Here is a 19,891-nt window from a genome sequence, read left to right as displayed (position 1 = left end):
CCATGTTGCAAGACCTGAGAAAGAGCATGTACGTGAGCTCTGGCAAAGCAGTCCATGAGAGTGATGTCATAATGATATGACAGGAAACCAGACGTACAACCACCAACAATGAAAATGACTATACACAAAGTGCTGCCAAATGCACAAACTAAGCAAACTGGGAAAAAACAAGACAGACAGACTGGGTTAGGGGAATCAATCTGAGGTATTACTACTTGTTACTAATAGGTGTCCAACTTTAAGATGAAAATTTGATTTTCAAATGGACCATTTCTCTTTAACTTGCACCTTTTGCTTATATTTGGTCTTGGAAATCTTTGTATCTGGACCATGCCAACAAGATTCACAGTAATCCTATCCCTATATACCATCTCTAGATGCTCCTAATGTCCAGCAACACTGGCCTCAAGATGCTGTACTTGGGCTCTGAGAGCCACGAGCTGCTTGCATTAGGTGCAGACATACACCACTTGACCGCAAAGCAAGTACTCTGTGCAATATAAGACCACCTGAAAAGAGCTCTGTAGCTTGAAAGCCTGTCTCTTTCTCCAACACAAGTTGATTAAATAAAAGATATTACCTCACCCACCTTATCCCTCTGATATCGTGGGACCAACACAGCTGCAATACTTGGAACAATACACTGAGTGGCACCTATCCTGATTAATCCACTGTTTGCCTTCTCTCTCCATAGTTAGGATGCATTTAAACTGAGTAGAGATAGATTAACTTTGTGTGTTTTCTTATTATTAATACTGAGGTTTAGATAGACTAAGTACATCAGAAGCAGGAAGCCTGCTAAACAACCAGTAGGGCCCCTTGATGATCAAAATACAAAAGGAGCGCTTAAAGACGATAAAGTCATTGCGGAGAAACTAAATGGATTCTTTGCTTCAGTCTTCACGGCTGAGGATGTTAGGGAGATTCCCAAACCTGAGCTGGCTTTTGTAGGTGACAAATCTGAGCAACTGTCACTAGAGGAGATTTTGGAATTAATTGATAAACTCAACATTAACAAGTCACCGGGACCAGATGGCATTCACCCAAGAGTTCTGAAAGAACTCAAATGTGAAGTTGCGGAACTATTAACTAAGGTTTGTAACCTGTCCTTTAAATCAGCTTCGGTACCCAATGACTGGAAGTTAGCTAATGCAACGCCAATATTTAAAAAGGGCTCTAGGGGTGATCCCGGCAATTACAGACCCGTAAGTCTAACGTCGGTACCGGGCAAATTAGTTGAAACAATAGTAAAGAATAAAATTGTCAGACACATAGAAAAACAAACTCTTGAGCAATAGTCAACATCGTTTCTGTAAAGGGAAATCGTGTCTTACTAATCTATTAGAGTTCTTTGAAGGGGTCAACAAACATGTGCAAGGGGGATCCAGTGGACATAGTGTACTTAGATTTCCAGAAAGCCTTTGACAAGGTCCCTCACCAAAGGCTCTTATGTAAATTAAGCTGTCATGGGATAAAAGGGAAGGTCCTTTCATGGACTGAGAACTGGTTAAAGGACAGGGAACAATGGGTAGGAATTAATGGTAAATTCTCAGAATGGAGAGGGGTAACTAGTGGTGTTCCCCAAGGGTCAGTCCTCGGACCAATCGTATTCAATTTATTCATAAATTATCTGGAGAAAGGGGTAAACAGTGAGGTGGCAAAGTTTGCAGATGATACTAAACTGCTCAAGATAGTTAAGACCAAAGCAGATTGTGAAGAACTTCAAAAAGATCTCACAAAACGGCAAATGAAATTTAATGTGGATAAATGTAAAGTAATGCACATTGGAAAAAATAACCCCAACTATACATACAACATGATGGGGGCTAATTTAGCTACAACGAGTCAGGAAAAAGATCTTGGCGTCATCGTGGATAGTTCTCTGAAGATGTCCACGCAGTGTGCAGAGGCGGTCAAAAAAGCAAACAGGATGTTAGGAATCATTAAAAAGGGGATAGAGAATAAGACTGAGAATATATTATTGCCCTTATATAAATCCATGGTACGCCCACATCTCGAATACTGTGTACAGATGTGGTCTCCTCACCTCAAAAAAGATATTCTAGCACTAGAAAAGGTTCAGAAAAGGGCAACTAAAATGATTAGGGGTTTAGAGAGGGCCCCATACGAGGAAAGATTAAAGAGGCTAGGACTCTTCAGCTTGGAAAAGAGAAGACTAAGGGGGGGACATGATAGAGGTATATAAAATCATGAGTGATGTTGAGAAAGTGGATAAGGAAAAGTTATTTACTTATTCCCATAATACAAGAACTAGGGGTCACCAAATGAAATTAATGGGCAGCAGGTTTAAAACACATAAAAGGAAGTTCTTCTTCACGCAGCGCACAGTCAACTTGTGGAACTCCTTACCTAAGGAGGTTGTGAAGGCTAGGACTATAACGATGTTTAAAAGGGGACTGGATAAATTCATGGTGGCTAAGTCCATAAATGGCTATTAGCCAGGATGGGTAAGAATGGTGTCCCTAGCCTCTGTTCGTCAGAGGATGGAGATGGATGGCAGGAGAGAGATCACTTGATCATTGCCTGTTAGGTTCACTCCCTCTGGGGCACCTGGCATTGGCCACTGTCGGTAGACAGATACTGGGCTAGCTGGACCTTTGGTCTGACCTGGTACGGCCTTTCTTATGTTCTTAAGTAAGTAAATTTAGATGTTTAATTTCCCTTAGCACCTAACTCCCACCGAGTCCCAACTCCCCTGTGCTCATTCTGTCTACTGCCTTCTCACCTGGTGTGGGGCCTCTCTCACTGCTTGAGAAGGGCCCTCCACACACAGCCTAGCTTTGTAGATATAGCTATCTAGAACAAAGCTCAGTGTCCCCCATCCTCTCCCACTTACTTATTTACTAATGATCAGGACAGTTTCCTCATGTCAAAAAATACTTAACGAAGAACTTTTCCCTATTTCCCCTGGTTAATTGTTTGCTACTGGAACCCAACCTGGGACCACAAATACTTTGATACAAGAAATGTGACTAACACCTTCAAATTAGGGACTTCAAACTTCTTCCTATGCACAAAGCAAAATAAATTATAATGACAGTGATTCACGTTACAATATTATGTCTATATACACCAATGAAAAGGAAGCCACCAAAGAACCTGCAATCAGAAAGAGCAGAAATACAGGAAAATTTTTAAAGAACAATCTAGGTTTCATATAAATCTCACCTTAAATCTTTTGTCCTGAAGAACTTTCTTAATGGCCACAAGCTCTCCCGAATCGCAGAGTTTGGCTTGATACACAACACCAAAAGATCCGTTTCCAATCACCTTGGTGTCTGTATAGCTAACTTCTTGTGGTCGATCTGGACCCTGTCCAGGAGTTGCCACCACCGTAGTCACTTTGCTGCCATCTTTATCTCCTGGAAAAGCAGAGAACATTGAGTTAAGATACGTGCGTGAGTGAGACTATCAGACAATCACTGAAGACAGAGCAACTTTACTCAGTTTTGAACTATCTTAACATGACAGGGAAGGGAAAGGAAACCATGCAAAGAAAAATGTAATATACTGTTTGGCACATATTTAGTGAGATAGAAATTGGTACTCTGGTACATTTAACTTCTTCCATGCAATACAGTTTGTTATTTATATTGCTGAAACAAACATCAATCCACTTCCCAATATTTTACTGTAACTACCGCAACCAAATTGCCAATTTAACCAGTAGAGCAAGAACTCTTTCCTTCAAACATATATATCTAGCTACAAACAACAACTTTGGACGTGCTTGTCACAACTCCACAGTTAAGGCTGCAATCAGCAATCCATTAAGAGCCTAAAACCTTGTCTATACTGGGGAGTTCAGCCCTCAGCATCCAGACACCAGTTTAGCTGCACCAGTACAACCCCACTACCATAGACAGACTGCACCATTGCTGCTTAACTCCATTTAAAACCAGATTAAGCTGCATCTATACAAACTAAAGTTTATCACAACTTGACCTACCTAAACTAGGCATTTGCACTGCTTCACTTACTCTGGTGGCTAGCTACTAATGAGCATAACCGAGATGAATTCCCAATGCAAACAAAGCCTTATTTGACAAAATGCTCCTCCTCACCCCCACACTTTTAATAGGAACAAGCTAGCCCTATACATTTTGTAGTCACTTTAGCTTAAGAAAAATAATTTTTATGAAGTTTCAGAAGTTTAGGATAAATGTTTAAAGTGATTCGTTTTTCAAATCCGCAAGATGTGTTATGATTCTTTGATTCCCTTCCCTCAGAAACTGTTCCATTTCTAAAATCCACAAATTTACATACTCATGCATAACATATGTATTAGAAACATGTTTTTTAAATAGTAAAGTTATTCATAGTGTTCATAGTTATTGGATTACTGTCAGCAAAGCTGTGTGTAAAAGTTTACACATTGTTTTACACTCTTCAAATGTTCAGCTCTAAAAATCAAATGCATAAACACATAACTGTCTCAGTTATGAGTCAGTTTCTTTAAAGTCCCAGAAGACATTGAAGTGGTGAATAAGCCTCTATCCCTACCTTTAGCTCCCTGTGTTCTGGAAAGCTGCTAATTCTCCAGGGTCCCTGAGCTACCCGGTTATCCCCTTCAGTTCTTGCTACCTTACAAAAGTTCCTAACTCTGCAGGATACCCTAACTCCCCTTCTTTATAAGGTAGTGAGAGGTAATATGGAGGGACAATCTAGTAGCTCAAGGACCCAAGCAGTAAGGATGACCCTTTTAAAATGTGAGTTTGAAAGTCCATTCACCTGTGGAAGTAACAATCTCTTCCAGGCAAGTACCACCAATTTCTGCAGAATCTAGCTTTCCTTTTTCACTGCTACTACTGAGAATCCTGTGACCAGCAGCAGCCCACATACAGAATCAGGTCAACGTCACTGTCTTGGGAATGAATGTTATTTCTCCCTGTCAGCAGTCAAAAGGGGCAAGAACACACATGAGGTTTCAAAATGATCAGCTCACCTACGAGCCAAAGGCTAGAAGAGATGGAACCACTAAGCAAAGTCTTCAGACAGCACCTGTGTTCCCTCTAAGCTGCACCGTTGCACAGCTGCCCAGCAGTTAATCAAGTGGCACGCACTTCATTAGCAGAGCCGCACATATCTGGCAGTGTGTGTTCAGGTGCCCCTCCCGCCGCAGCTTTGCAGCCACGTTGCTCCTGCCCTCTGTCTTGGAGCCCTGGCCAACAGCTTCCAGACACTCCTGGTTGCTGTGCAGAGTTGGGGGGGGCGCAGATTGGGGGGGGGGGACTACTGATGTCAGGGTGTCCTCCTCCCTGCCCACGTTCCCCATCTCTGCAGAGCCGGGAAAGGGGGACAGGGCTCAGGAGCAGGAGAGCAGATGTGGTCTAAACAAGCCTTCCGGCGGTGAGTGAGTGCCTTAACGAGACAGCGCATGGTGTCTCAGTCTTCCCCAGCAGCCAGCACGCGCAGACATGCGCGCGCACACTTACTTTCACACTCGCCTCCCAACACATACTTCTGTTGTTGCTGTTGTTACTTCTTGGTACTTCCTGCAATGCACATATAGTCTCTCTAATTTTATTGTTTCAAAGTGTGTTTTTTAGTTTTTTGACTGGTCTGTGCATTTCTTAATTTTTATTTCTCTCTTATGCTTAAATTCAATTATTTGAGTAGTGATTTCTAAAATGCCTAACCTGTCCTGGCTGGAATAATTATCCCTATGGTAACATTTTTTTTTAAAAGACTTGATGGCTTCTAGCACACATCCAACAAAAATATCTGTGGCCATGGGGCACCAGGAACTGAAGCTAGCATTGCAGTATAGCATAATATGTTTCCTATACTGGCCAAAGTTTTTGGCAGGGAATCAGGCTCACTGCCTACTCAGCTGTCATGGTCCTGAGCCCCAAAGAGATCCTGGCTTTCCAGGGACAGCTCATCACTGTTCATCATCTGAGGACTCTTGGTGCTCATCCTTGAGGTATCGAGGAAGGCAGCAGAGTGGGCAGCAGAGTCCACAACCTGGTAGGGTTCAGTAGTGGTGTAACTGATCAAAATCCTGTGTAGTTCCTCAAAAACACACAGATCACATTTCCACTGCTGTACCTTTTCCTGGCATCCTTGGTTTTAATGTATAGTACATTCTCCTCAGCTATTTGCTTTATTATCCTGCACTAGTTGGTGTCCCAGTTGAGAGCCCTCATGGACCTCTACTTAGCAGAGCTTTATTCCATTAGCTGGCTGCAAGAGCTTCCTGCACTGATGCTTCTCCCCCAGTGGTAATGAGATCCAGGATTCCAGCATGGCTCCAAGAGGCTGCTGGAGGCATGTTGTAAGGCTTCTGGAGTACTATTGCAGCAATGCTGATATACTCAAATCCAGGAGCAAATAGGCCAATTTTGGCACCATGCCAGTTTTTAAATGGGGGAGGAGGCATCCAGTCAGTGTGACATCAGAACAGTGGAGGGTACACAGGTAAACAGACATGTCAGTAATGGATGCCTGCATAGCTGTGTGGGATAGCAATTGGAGGACTGCTAAAGTAGAGCACAGCAGTAGTGTATGAATACAAACAATACACCAAACTAACTCAATTTTTATCAAAATTTAGTTTACTTTGAAAGAGGACTCCAGAATTCATAATAAATGCAGAGTCAGCGCGCTATAATGAATTGTGTCACAGTGCACTTAATCTGGTTTAAAAAACCCATGTACCCAAGCCCTAGGAGATATCCCATAATCTATTACATGAAAAGGAAAAAGAAAAAGTGGAATGAAGCCAGGAAGGGAAAGAATATAATAAAAGTGAGAGTTAAGTCACTTTTCAAAAAATTAAAGAACAGAACGCTGATTGACAATATGCCATCAAATGCGGGACAATCACCACACAGTTTTCCTTTTAAAGCGGCGGGTGGGAGACGGGGCACAAGTACTTTTCATCCTGGCTAGTAGGCTGAAGTCCTGAGGTTATCTGGTAGATTTTTCAAACTTTGCAATTAAAATTTTGGAGTAGAAGGGACCTGTTTTATAGACAAGCCAGTAAAACTCTGAAGCACTTAAATGTTAGACAGGCTGAAAGCAAAGTGAGCAGGATTTAAAGAAAGCTGTCAGGAGACCTGTCCAAATGCCTCCTCTTAGAGCTGGAGCTCGCTCTGCCAGCAGAAACTCTCCTGGGGCACTCCTTCACCAGGTACCTGGGCAACAAAAGCTGGATTTAAAGAGCATTACCCACGGGTCCTTGGCTACCTGGCTAACCACCCTCTTCCCCCCCCCCCCCCCCCCAGAGCTGATAGGGTCAGGTACTAGAACCTATTCAGATCCTTGAAATTCTCCTTGGACTACAAGAAAACTGACTCATAATTGTACCCACTGAGTGCTTAAAAATGTAAGTACTAAAGTAGTTAGTTAGCTCAGCTAAGAGCTACTGTGCCTCTACCAGCTTATATTTTAAGGAGATCCAAGGCAGCCTAGACTCCTTTTTCCTTGTATTTCTTTTTATAAAAACCTAGGAATTTCCTCCACAAAAACTTTGTAAATCCCTAGTTAAAGTAGTTCCACTGGTTAATCTACAAATGCACAGTAAGAACTTTACAGTCACAAGCACTAAGGATTAGTAAGTATGGACATGATCAGTACAAGTAATTATAAACATTCCACTACCCTGCCAGTTCATCAGTGTTGCCTACCTTTAAAAATTCACCTTACACATTTCACAACCTTGACTCTGACCATAATACATATTTACAAACTCAGTATATACACATTATTTATTTATAATAAGATAGCACCAGGAGTCCACAATGCATTAGCCACTGTATTCATCATATACTTTCCATAGCTAAATATTTAGTTGAACAGTACATGCAGGACCATACAATATTTGTACGTGTGTCCTAGCCCTGGTCTACACACAGCCCCTGGTTCGAACTAGGGTACGCGAATTCAGCTACGTGAATAACGTAGCTGAATTCGAACTACCCTAGTTCGAATGACTTACCGTCCAGACGCCGCGGAAGCGAACTCCGCGGCTCCAAGGTCGACTCCGGCAACTCCTCCTGCCGCAGTGGAGTACCGGAGTCGACCGCGGTGCTTCCGGAGTTCGAACTATCGCGTCTAGATCAGACGCGATAGTTCGAACTCCGAGAAGTCGAACTCGCCGCGTCGACCAGGCGGGTAAGTATAGACGTGGCCCTAGACTTAGTTAGGGCCTGAGCAGCAAGATTTGACTGCACTTGACAGCTAATCAGCCTTTAAACGGAATTTACCTTTTAAAAAAGAAAAAAATGGAGATATACCCATCTCCTAGAACTGGAAGGGACCCCGAAGGGTCATTGAGTCGAGCCCCCTGCCTTCACTAGCAGGACCAAGTACTGATTTTGCACCAGCTCCCTAAGTGGCCCCCTCAAGAATTGAACTCACAATCCTGGGTTTAGCAGGCTAATGCTAAAACCACTGAGCTATCCCTCCCCCATGGCAAATACTGGTTTTAAACCCAGAATAGATGGGAAGCTACTACGTAGGGAATGGCTTTTACAAGTACTAATTCTTCTCAGAAGGCTTCACCACTATGTGCAAGTTGTGACTTGTAGTAATGAAAACGACCAGCATTATACCAAACTTGGACTTAATGAGAAATTAAGTACTTTATTCTGTACTTCTCTTAGGCACTTATGTCAGCAAAGCTTTTGTCAGTCAGGAGTGGGGAAAAAAAACAACTCTGACTGACAAATTTTGCCAGCATAAGTGCTCGTATGCACAGCGCTATGCTGGCGAGAGAGATTCTCCCACCAACATAGCTATCGCCACTCTTTGAGCTGGTTTTATTATGTCGGCTGAAGAGCTCTCTCCCGTCAGCATAACATGGCTCCATGAGCACTCTTACAGCAGCACAGCTGTGTTGCTGTAAGCTTGTAAGTGTAGACGTGGTCTCAGTGTTATACTCATTGGTCCTTGGAAAGCATTTGTCCTAGAAGCACACAATACGTCTTGAGGCCTTCGAATGCAAAATGCCTATAAGAGAACTAAAATACTTAAATTATTTCTTCTGAAAAAATCTAAATAAAGGACCAAACCCCCAAATACCAAGCAATGTTCAAAGCATCTCACACCCCCAGGGAAAGAGTCCACAACAATGTGAAAGAGGCTACTTTCTAGCAGACTGAAGTGCTAATGGCAGAATGGCCCATCTTTATTGTAACTATGTGAGACTGCACAACTCCCTCAATCATAAAATCGAACTACAGCTAAGCAAATAGCCTTTTTAATATCCAGAACATGTGCATGGATGGGAAACTGGTACCGCTCTATGTTTACACTACTTTGCACTTCTGCTGCACTTTTCACCTTAAGCCCTCAAAGGACTTTTCAGTGATGCTGTAAGGTTAGTACCTGTGAAGTATCACACAAAGTCAAATGCAGAACTGGAAATAGAATCTAGAAGTCCTAACTGCCAACTGCTCTGATCTTTACTCCTTGCTCCCTATGTTTCAGTCACTAACACTAATGTTCCTTGCTTTCAAGGTACCTACTGCAGGTATCTTCTTCAGGTATCCCCTCCTGGGAAAAAAGAACACACTATACTAACAAGCTATAGCTCTATTAAATGCTATTTTAATCCATAAATCCATTTTGCAATGTGTCCTGATGACAACTTGAGACTTATTTTACCATTTAATCTCTACCAAAGTTCTCTATCAAGACCCTTTCAAGCTGAATATTAACCCAACTTCACACATACATAAAAGATAAGGTATTTGAGTGCCTGCTCTGTTACACAACTGATGTAAATTGAGATAGTCAAATATCGACAGTTACTCCCAGTGAAACATTTCTGAGTTTTAGGAACAAAAGACAAGCTTCTAGGAAGCTTATTGCAACAGGTTGGATCACAGAAACCCCCTTGGGAACTGCCAAATGATATGCCAAGACTACTTCTGCCCCTGCTTTCCCTGCCGGGACCCCAGCACCCTGTCTTGCTCAGCCAGACACGCCCGTCTGCTCCAACACAGACCCAGGGTCTGAATTACTTGCCCCAAAGCTGCAGACTTAACTGAAAGCAGATAACAGAAGTGTTCTTGTCTCTAACACTCAGATTCCCAACTCCCAATGGTTTCTAAACCCAAATAAATCTGTTTTACTCTTTATAAAGCTTCCCCCCAGGCATTAATATATACTCTGGGTTAATTAATAAGTAAAAAGTGATTTTATTAAATAGAAAAAGTAGGATTTAAGTGATTCCAAGTAGTAACAGAAAGAACAAAGTGAATTACCCAGTAGAATAAAATAAAACATGCAAATCTAAACCTAATACAGTAATACAACTAATTATAGGTAAAATCTCACTCTTAAAGATGTTTCAATAAGTTTCTTTTCTTAGGCTGTGGCTACACTTAGCGCTTCAAAGCGCTGCCGCTTTGAAGCGCTAAGTGTAGTCAAAGCGCCAGCGCTGGGAGAGAGCTCTCCCAGCGCTGTCCGTACTCCACCTCCCTGTGGGGAATAACGGACAGCGCTGGGAGCTGCGCTCCCAGCGCTGGGGCTTTGACCACACTGGCGCTTTGCAGCACCGCAATTTGCAGCGCTGGAGAGGGTGTGTTTTCACACCCTGCTGCAGCGCTGCAAATTTGTAAGTGTAGCCAAGCCCTTAGACTGGACACAATCCTTTCCCCTGGTACAGCTCTTGTTCCAGCTCAGGTGGTAGCTAGGGGATTCCTCATGATGGCTCCTCTCCCTTGTTCTGTTCCACCCATTTATATATCTTTTGCATAAGGCGGGAATCCTTTGTCCCTCTGGGTCCTGACCCCCCCCACCTCCTCAGTGGAAAAGCACTAGGTTAAAAATGGATTCCAGTTCAGGTGACATGATCACATGTCACTGAGGGTGTGGCTACACTTGCGAGTTGCAGCGCTGGTGGAGGCTTTGAGTAAGGTGTGCAATGAGTAAGTGGCCACACCTGCAGGGCACTTCCAGCGCTGCAACTCCCTGGCTGCGGCGCTGGCCGTACACCTCACTCAGCATGGGGAATAAGGATTCCAGCGCTGGTGCTGCAGCGCTGGTCATCAAGTGTGGCCACACACCAGTGCTGTTATTGGCCTCCAGGGTATAAGGGTGTATCCCAGAATGCTTTTAACTAAATTACTCCCTTTGTTTTGTTATGCAGCCTCTCTTTGTTTTGTTGTGAACCTCCGGAGCTCCGTTGCTACTGGAGCTGCTCTACCTGAGCTGCTTATCTAAACAAACACAGCTCCTGTTTGCTGTGATCAATCTGTGAACAATCAAATGAGATACTCCTCCCTGCGTGATTCACAGGGGTTGAGTGTTTGCATTTTGCTTGACCAGCAGCGAGAAAAGGAGTCATTCACAGGGGTTGAGTGTTTGCTTTGCTTGAGAGAAAAGGGGGAAGGGGGCAGAGGGGGGAAAGAGAGTATGTTGGATGCAGGCTGTTTGCAGTTAACAGTAAGGGGGTGGGAAAATTTTCTGATTTTGCACAGTGTCAGTTCCAAAAATCCACTCTCTCCCCCCCCCCCCCGGTCCCTGTCACAGTGCCCCACACCCCCCTCTTTTGAAAAGCACGTTGCTGCCACTTGAATGCTGGGATAGCTGCCCATAATTCATCACTCCCAATAGCGCTGCAAATGCTGCAAATGTGGCCACACTGCAGCGCTGGTAGCTGTGAGTGTGGCCACACACCAGCGCTGGCCCTGCACAGCTGGACGACCAGCGCTGCAACTACCAGCGCTGCAGATTTGTAAGTGTAGCCATACCCTGAAAGACTTCATTACCCACTTGCCAGCACACACATATACAGAAAGCCTTACAAGTAAAACAGAGCCATCTACAGATAATTGTCCTGGTTAATGGGAGTCATCAAGATTCCAAGCCACCATTAATGGCTCACACTTTGCATAATTACAAAAGGCCTTCAGAGTTATATTTCATATTTCTACTTTTAGATACAAGAGTGATACATTTATACAAATAGGATGATGAAACTCAGTAGATTATAAGCTTTGTAATGATACCTTACAAGAGACCTTTTGCATGAAGCGTATTCCAGTTACATTAGCATACTTTCATAAAATAATATGGAGTGCAACGTCACACTTACATTTTTTGCAAACATTTCTCCAGATGAGACACTATGAAAGATTTATTTGGTTGTTTGTCAGGACTGCTCTCCCATCAACTCTACTGCATGACTCAGGGCAAATATTTCTGGATTTCTTCCAATGTTCCTTCAGCTGTTCAGCTCCTGACCAACCAATTTCACTACTTTTCAGGGGCTTTCCTTGAACAAGCGTCGGAACAAGTTTGGGAACCACTGTACTATGAATACTCTTCATGTATTCATAGTACAGTGGTTCCCAAACTTGTTCCGATGCTTGTTCAGGGAAAGCCCCTGGTGGGCCGGGCCGGTTTGTTTACCTGCCACATCCGCAGGTTCGGCCGATCGCAACTCCCAGTGGCCGCGGTTCACTGCTCCAGGCCAATGGGAGCTGCTGGAAGCTCTTTATCACCTTAAACTGTGTGTAAATGTGCCTCCTCTTTTCTCTTCTTTCTACACTGGAAGGCAAAAGTGAGAAGCCAGCAGGTTCTCTCCACCTGTTCTCATCCTACTTTGTGTCCTCTGAACTCTGTGTGCTACTCTGAAGCATGACAAGCAGAGGAGTTTGTGAACAGAAGCTTGAAGGCCTCGCTTACTTCCTCTTTCATTCCACCCATATTTCAATTCCCTTTCATAGAGACATACTGGCTCCTTCCTCTCTGTTCTCAGACAGGCTACTTATCTGTTCTAAAAGAAAACCTCAATCAACTCCACATTGCACCATCTCTATACTCCTTGAGAGGTCTTTTTAAATGCCTGGCACCTTCCCTCTCTTTAATCCAATTCCCCCTTTAACCCCCTCCAATCTGGCTTTCATCCTCCCCATTAAGAAATGTCCTCACTAGAATCACTAATTCCCGCTTCTTTTTTAAGTCTAAGAGGTCTTTTCTCTATACTCATGCACCTCAATCTGCTGGATGCCTGACAGTCAACAAGCCACTTCTCCTGAAGACCTTGGGCTTGTGACTCCATCTTTCCCTTTGGCATTCTCCTGTAATTGCTCCATCAACTCCTTTTTCTCCTCTACAACTGCTCTGTGTCCCCCAAATCATTCATATGGTGGTTTGAAGTGAAGAGACAAATTGGCATGCACCATCTTTAGTTCTTGTCTGGATTAGAAATCCCATGCCTGGATAGGTCCTTTTCCAATTCTCTTGAATCCTGCTTAAGTCTCTCCCAATGAGCAACAGGGGTGGGGAAACAACCTTTTCATGTCACAAGCACTTCTATACAATTCAGCTCAATTGCTTACACTTGCAGCTGTTTTGAATTTTGGTTCATTTGATCAAGCATTAGTCAATGTTTCAGAAGAAGAATATACAGATGTAACATTTAACTCAAATACCTTGAGGTGTATTTTTGTTTGGAGGGCCAGCTTCTCAAGGAACATTGGGTGAGATTTTCAAAAGCACCTGAGTGATTGCCATTGACTTTCAAGAGGACTTTTGCTCTTAAATCACCTACACAATCTGGAAGACTGCTCTTCCTCTGCCTATCCATCCCCCAGAGCAAGGGTGGAGGTAAGGAGGCAGACCACCCTTGTGATCTGCTACATTTCGACAAAAAAAATTGTTGAATCTAATAGATTTGACAAAACAATTTGCTCGGCCAAATTGGCATTTTCCGATGAAACAGTTTCGGTGGAAAATTTCTGAGCAGCTCTAGTGCTTATGCACTTTTCTTGAATGTAGTGGCAAATATAGGGGAGGGATGCACTAAGGCTTAAAGTTACTGTCAAGAATTGCTGATATAGAAAACAGATATCAAAAAGCACCTTCCTCCCAAAATGTGGGCAGAAAAGGCGATACTCCTTCCTCCAGCACTAAAATCCTAATAATGTCTCCTAGATGCCAAAAGCCAAACACAGAATTCCAATACCTTCATAGGCTGCCAAAGCTGTATCTAAACCAGGGGTGGGCAAACTTTTTGGCCTGAGGACCACATCAGGGTTCTGAAAGTGTATGGAGGGCCAGGTGTAGTGTATTAAATTGCTACACCTGTAGCATATTAAATTGCGCCCTGTAAGAATGTGCTACTTACAGTGTACTACTTAGGGCTGCCTGTCCTGGTGCTCTGTAAGTAGCAAATTCTGAGGGGGAGAAATTTAATATAGACTACACCCGGCAGCTCTCGCAGCCATGCTGCCCAGCAGGAGCTCGCAGCCCCACCACCCAGAGCGCTGACAGCACGGCAAGCTGAGGCTGCAGCGGAGGGGCCGGGGACTAGCTTCCCCAGCTGGGAGCTCAAGGGCCAGGCAGGACAGTCCCATGGGCCGGATGTGGCTCATGGGCCATAGTTTGCCCACCTCTGATCTAAGCCCTCAACATCTCTTGCAACTTGACAACTTCTAAAGAGTAGTGTTGTGCATTTTCAATACATAAATCTATAATGCACAGACAACTGAAAACCTGGGGCTGCCTAAAATAAATTTAAATGTAGAAATAAACACCACAATTATATTCTTAAAATCAGCTATAGTATCGCACTGATAAGGGGAAGTGGATCAAAGAGTCAGAAACTCGTTATGACTTTAATAAGACAGCAGCTCAACTGATTTTTATGGCGTTTGTCTTTTCTCAATCACTACATGCCATAGGAAGTAACAGTAAGTACATGGGTTGCCACATAATAATGAGCAAAACTGCAGGTAAGTAGATACTTGCCTCTTATCTGCCATACTCATTAAAATCAACATGCGGCACTTTTCTTCTGTCCTATAAATTGAGCAGCTGAAAATACCCGTCAAAAGACCATCCAGAAGTAGGTCCAGGGATTCAATTATAGTCTCTGTTCTAGTCATTCCATTCAGTGCTGGAGTTAAGTTAGCCTCGTCAGTCATATAATTTACTCTTTGCAAGTTTAGTACTATATTGTTAGTGCAATATTGTTTGGGAAAGACGGGGAGAGGGGGAGGGTGTGTGTGTGTAGGTATACCAACACTCATAATAAATTATTTAAATATCCACACTCCAGTCACAATAAGGCTTAACCTCAGAATACTGTCTTCCTTTTTACCATACAGATTGCCTCATTTTACACCGTTAAGAAGCAATGATCAAGAGAAAACACACAACAGAACACCCACGATACAGTTCAGTCAGTTTTCTCCATCCTTCCCAGCATCAAAAAGTTTACTCTGAACCATCTCTCAGAAAATGAATGCCATAGAATGGAAAGTGTGGGCACAAGTTTTGCCAAGCTAGTTTATCCATCTGTCACTTAGCAGGAAAGACTTACTTCCTCAGCAGGGTGTATTATTGAGCAACAAGCAAATGCCTGTCTTTTTCTGAAACTTCTGCTTAGGACTTGAACCAACCTCCTCGCAACCACGAACAGCACATTTGGAGGACTCTCTTTGAGAAGGCGTCTCATAACAGAAGTTAATGCATATCCTAGATATTTATAGTATCACTGCAAACATAGACCAGCATAACTAATTCCCAGGCAAAACGCTTTGCTGACCTGCAGCTAAGATTTAAAAAAAAAACAAAAAAAAAACCTATTACTTCAAGAAGTAACCATAAAAGGAAAAAGTATTTTACTGACGAAATAAACGTTCACCTGAGAATTTAAAGTTGCAGTTCTAGTTCAGAAAGGACAGTTACCTGTTCCGTAACTGGTGTTCGAGATGTGTTGCTCATGTCTATTCCACAGTAGGTGTGCGTGCTCGCCATGTGCACCAGTGCCGCAAGTTTTTCCCTTAGCAGAACCCGTAGGGGGAGCGCTGCTGCGACCCCTGGAGTGGCGTCTCTATAGCGCACTATAAGGGGAGCCACACACTCCCCCCATCCTCAGTTCCTTCTTGCCAGACCAACTCCAACAGAGGGGAAGGAGGGCGGGATGTGGAATAGACATGAGCAACATCTCGAAGAACGCGAGTTACGGAACAGGTAACTGTCCTTTCTTCTTCGAGTGCTTGCTCATGTGTATTCCACAGCAGGTGATTGCAAGCTATGTCTGATGGAGGCGGGTAGGAGTTTACAGATTCCCTGGCTGAAGCACAACTCTACCGAAACCAGTGTCATCCCTGGCGTGGGAGACAATCACATAGTGTGACGTGAACGTGTGTACTGAGGACCAGGTAGTGGCTCTACAGATGTCCTGGATAGGGACATGGGCCACAAAGGCAGCCGACGAGGCTTGAGCCCTTGTCGAGTGCGCCCTCACGATAGGTGGTGCAGGGACCTCTGCTAGGTCGTAGCATGTGTGGATGCACAATGTAATCCACCAGGAAAGCCTCTGGGTGGAGATTGGTTGACCCTTCATGTGCTTGGCTGAAGCAACAAAGAGTTGCGAGGACCTGCAGAATGGCTTAGTCCGATCCAGATAAAAAGTGAGCGCCCTGCACACATTGAGCATATGGAGGCGGCGCTCCTCATTAGAGGCATGAGGTTTGGAGCAGAGGACAGACAGGAAGATGTCCTGGCCCATGTGAAAGGTGGAGACCACCTTAGGGAGGAATGCAGGGTGTGGGCAGAGCTGCACCTTATCCTTGTGAAAGACTGGGGGGGGGGGGGGGAAAAGTGTCCACAGGTCAGGGCCCTGAGCTCCGAGACCCGCTGGGCTGATGATGATAGCCACGAGGAAGGCTACCTTCCATGAAAAGTGAGACCGTGAGCATGTGGCCAAGGGTTCGAACAGGGGCCCCATGAGGCGGGACAACACCAAGTTTAGATCCCACTGAGGAACAGGTGTTCTAGCATACGGAAAGGCCCGGTCTAGCCCCAGGAGGAAACGCCTGGTCATGGCATGGGAGAAAACCGAGCAGCCCTGGACCAGGGGATGGAATGCCAAAATAGCGGCCAGGTGCACCCTGATGGAGGAAGGTGCCAGGCCCCGAGTTCTAAGGTGGAAGAGGTACTCAAGGATAAGCTGGAGCAGGGCAGCCATTGGGGAAGTACCCTGCTCACCCGCCCACCTAGAGAACCTGGACCACTTTGCTAGGCAGGCTCGGTCCGTGGATGGCTTCCTACTTTCCAGGAGGAAAGGCCTGACCCCTTCAGAACACCTTGCCTTCTCTGCATCTAGCCACTGAGCAGCCACGCTGTCAAATGGGTGGAGGAGGCGGCCCTGGTCCTGTGAGTGTAGGTCCAGGCGGAGCGGCAACGGCTGCGGAGGGGCCACCAGCAAGCCCAAGAGGGTCCCGTACCAATGTTGCCGGGACCAGGCCGGGGCATTCAGGACGTGCACCTTGTCCATTTTCACTTTCTCTAGGACTTTGCCTATAAGGGAGAACGGGGGAAAGGCACAGAGGAGCTGACCCAACCATAACAGGAGGAAAGCATCTGAGATCGCGTTCCTCCCCACCCCCTCTGGAACAGAACTGGTGGTAATGCCAGTTCTGTCGGGTTGCAAACAGGTCTACTTGGGGAGTGCCCCATGCTCGGAAGAGCTGGTGAGTGACCTCTGAATGGAGCGACCACTCGTGTTGGGAGGAGAAAACCCTGCTCAAGCGATCGGCCTGTGTGTTCACGACATCCGGCAGGTAGAAAGCCTTCAGGAAGACGTCATGGGCTATACAGAACTCCCACAGGATGAGGGCTTCCCGGTAAAGGGCCGAGGACCTCGTTCCACCTTGCCTGTTGATGTAGAACACCGCGGCGGTGTTGTCTGTGAGTACTCTGATCACCTTGCCCTGCAGTTGTGAGCTGAACGTCACACAGGCTAAGCGTATTGCCCTGAGTTCCCTGATATTTATGTGAAGGGACAACTTCGAGGCCGACCACACCCCCTGGGTTTCTGGAGTTCCCTATGTAGGCCCCCCCAGCCCAAGTCCGACGCATCAGACACCAGGTCTAGTGACGGGGTTGGGTCCCAGAAGGGAATTCCCTGGAGCACATTGGCCGGGCAGGACCACCATTATAGTGAGGCGATCACCGGCACTGGTACCATGAGGACTTTGTCCAGCCTGTCCCAGGCCTGGGAGAACTCTGAGGCCAGCCGGAGTTGGAGGGTCCTCATTTGAAGCCTGGCGTGGTGGACCACATACGTGCACGCCGCCATGTGGCGCAGGAGCTACAGGCATGCCCTGGCCGTGGTGACTGAGAACTCCATAACCGAAGCTATGAGCTCCTTCAGGGTATGGAACCTGCCCAGGGGAAGGGAGGCTGTGGCCCTGGAGGCATCCAGGAGAGCACCTATGAATTCTATGTGCTGAACCGGAACCAGCGTCGATTTGGCCTTGTTTACTAGAAGGCCTAGGTTGGCACACGTAGCCAATAGCAGCTCCACATGGTTCTGTACCTGGGACTGTGAGCTGCCCTTGAGCAGCCAGTTGTCGAGGTAGGGGAATATCTGTACCCCTCGGCATCTGAGGTAGGCCGCCACGACTGCCATACATTTTGTGAATACCCTGGGCGCAGTGCACAGGCTAAATGGGAGGACTGTAAATTGGTAGTGGTCCTGTCCCACTAGGAAGCGAAGGAAACATCTGTGCCCTTCAAATATATGGACATGGAAGTATGAGTCCTGAAGGTCCAGGGCCAATTACCAATTGCCAGGGTCCAGAGAGGGTATGATGCATGCCAGAGAGACCATGCAGAACCGGCATTTTATATGAACTGATTGAGGTCTCACAAATCCAGGATAGGCCTGAGCCCCCCTTTGGCCTCAGGGATCAGGAAGTAAAACCTTTTTCCCCGGAACTCCCACGGAACCTTCTCCACAGCTCCCAAGCAGAGGAGTCGACCCACTTCCTGCTGAAGCAGGGGTAAATGCGACGGGTCCCCCCTGCCTTCCAAGGGAGGGGGGTGGGAGAGCGGGGGTGAGACAAAATTGTAGCATGTAACCCTGGGAAATGGTGTTGAGGACCCAGTGGTCCGATGTTATTTGGGACCATTCCGCAAGGAATGCGCACAAAAGCGGTTGCTGAAGGCAAAGTTTATTGGTAAGGAGGGACCTCTCAGGGGCCACCCGGGTACCCTCCTGCAACCAGTCAAAAACGCCTCTTGCCCTGCTGCTTGCCCCTCGAGGGCCCAGGTTGCGGGTCAGAGCAAGACTGCCTCTGAGGTCGCCTCTTTTGGGTCTTGGACCTCTTGTAGGCAGGCTCGTATTTTGGTTGGGGCACCAGGATGGCGGCCTGCGGCTTAGGCTTTTCCTTAGGTGTCCGAGGGTTTGCAGGGTAGTACATGAGTCCTTCATGCCATGGAGTTTCACGTCTGTCTGTTCTGCGAACAGGTCCTTGCCATCAAAGGGAAGATCCTGCATCACAGACTGTACCTCCATGGAAAGCCCGGAATTTCGGCAGCGACCCCCACAAGTTAAACTCATAACGCCTGAGGAGGGCTTGGTGGTTGGCCACGCGGAGCTGGAAGCTGGCCGACGAAAAAAAAGCTTCCTGCCAAACGAGTCCAGACTTTTAGAGTCTTTATTTTTGGGTGTGGGTCTTGGTTGACCTTGTCTTTCTCTATGATTCACGGACTCCACCACTAGGGAGTTGGGGGCCGGTATAGAGGTACCCGTGCCCTTTCGTGGGCACGAAATATTTGCGCTCTGCCTTTTTTGATATTGGTGCAAGGGAGGCCGGCATTTGCTAGAGGGTGTTGGAAATGTTAGCCACCTCTTCGTGCAGCAGGAGGGCCATTCTGCCCGGTACCGAAGATGAGAGTACGTTGGAGGTACCCTCAGACTCGCTTTCTATCGCCTCAGCTTGGAGTTGGAGACACGATGCTACTCGCTTCAGTAGCTCCTGGTGAGCCCTGAAGTCCTCCTGCAGTGCGGAAGGGGGTGCGGCTGCAACCTTGTCATGCGGTGCGGGGGAGGGGACCGGTATGGGGCTGAGCACATCGGTCAGTGCCGCAGGATCCACCCCTTGACCGGACTCCT

General features: G+C 46.0%; 1 protein-coding gene across 3 annotated transcripts in view; it reads right to left on the bottom strand.

The window, feature by feature from the left end:
- GSK3B (glycogen synthase kinase 3 beta) overlaps positions 1-19,891 on the bottom strand; it is a 257,049-nt gene that overhangs the window by 158,113 nt on the left and 79,045 nt on the right. For all 3 annotated transcript variants that reach the window (XM_045001121.1, XM_045001119.1, XM_045001120.1), the window contains exon 2: positions 3,190-3,383. In XM_045001121.1, coding sequence (XP_044857056.1) covers positions 3,190-3,383 — 194 coding nt within the window. The remainder of the gene's footprint in view (positions 1-3,189; positions 3,384-19,891) is intronic.

Source organism: Mauremys mutica, chromosome 1 (assembly GCF_020497125.1).
Source record: "Mauremys mutica isolate MM-2020 ecotype Southern chromosome 1, ASM2049712v1, whole genome shotgun sequence".
Lineage (NCBI taxonomy): Eukaryota > Metazoa > Chordata > Testudines > Geoemydidae > Mauremys > Mauremys mutica.
Note: the sequence above shows the minus strand (reverse complement) of the source record. Positions and strands in the feature narration are given on the sequence as shown.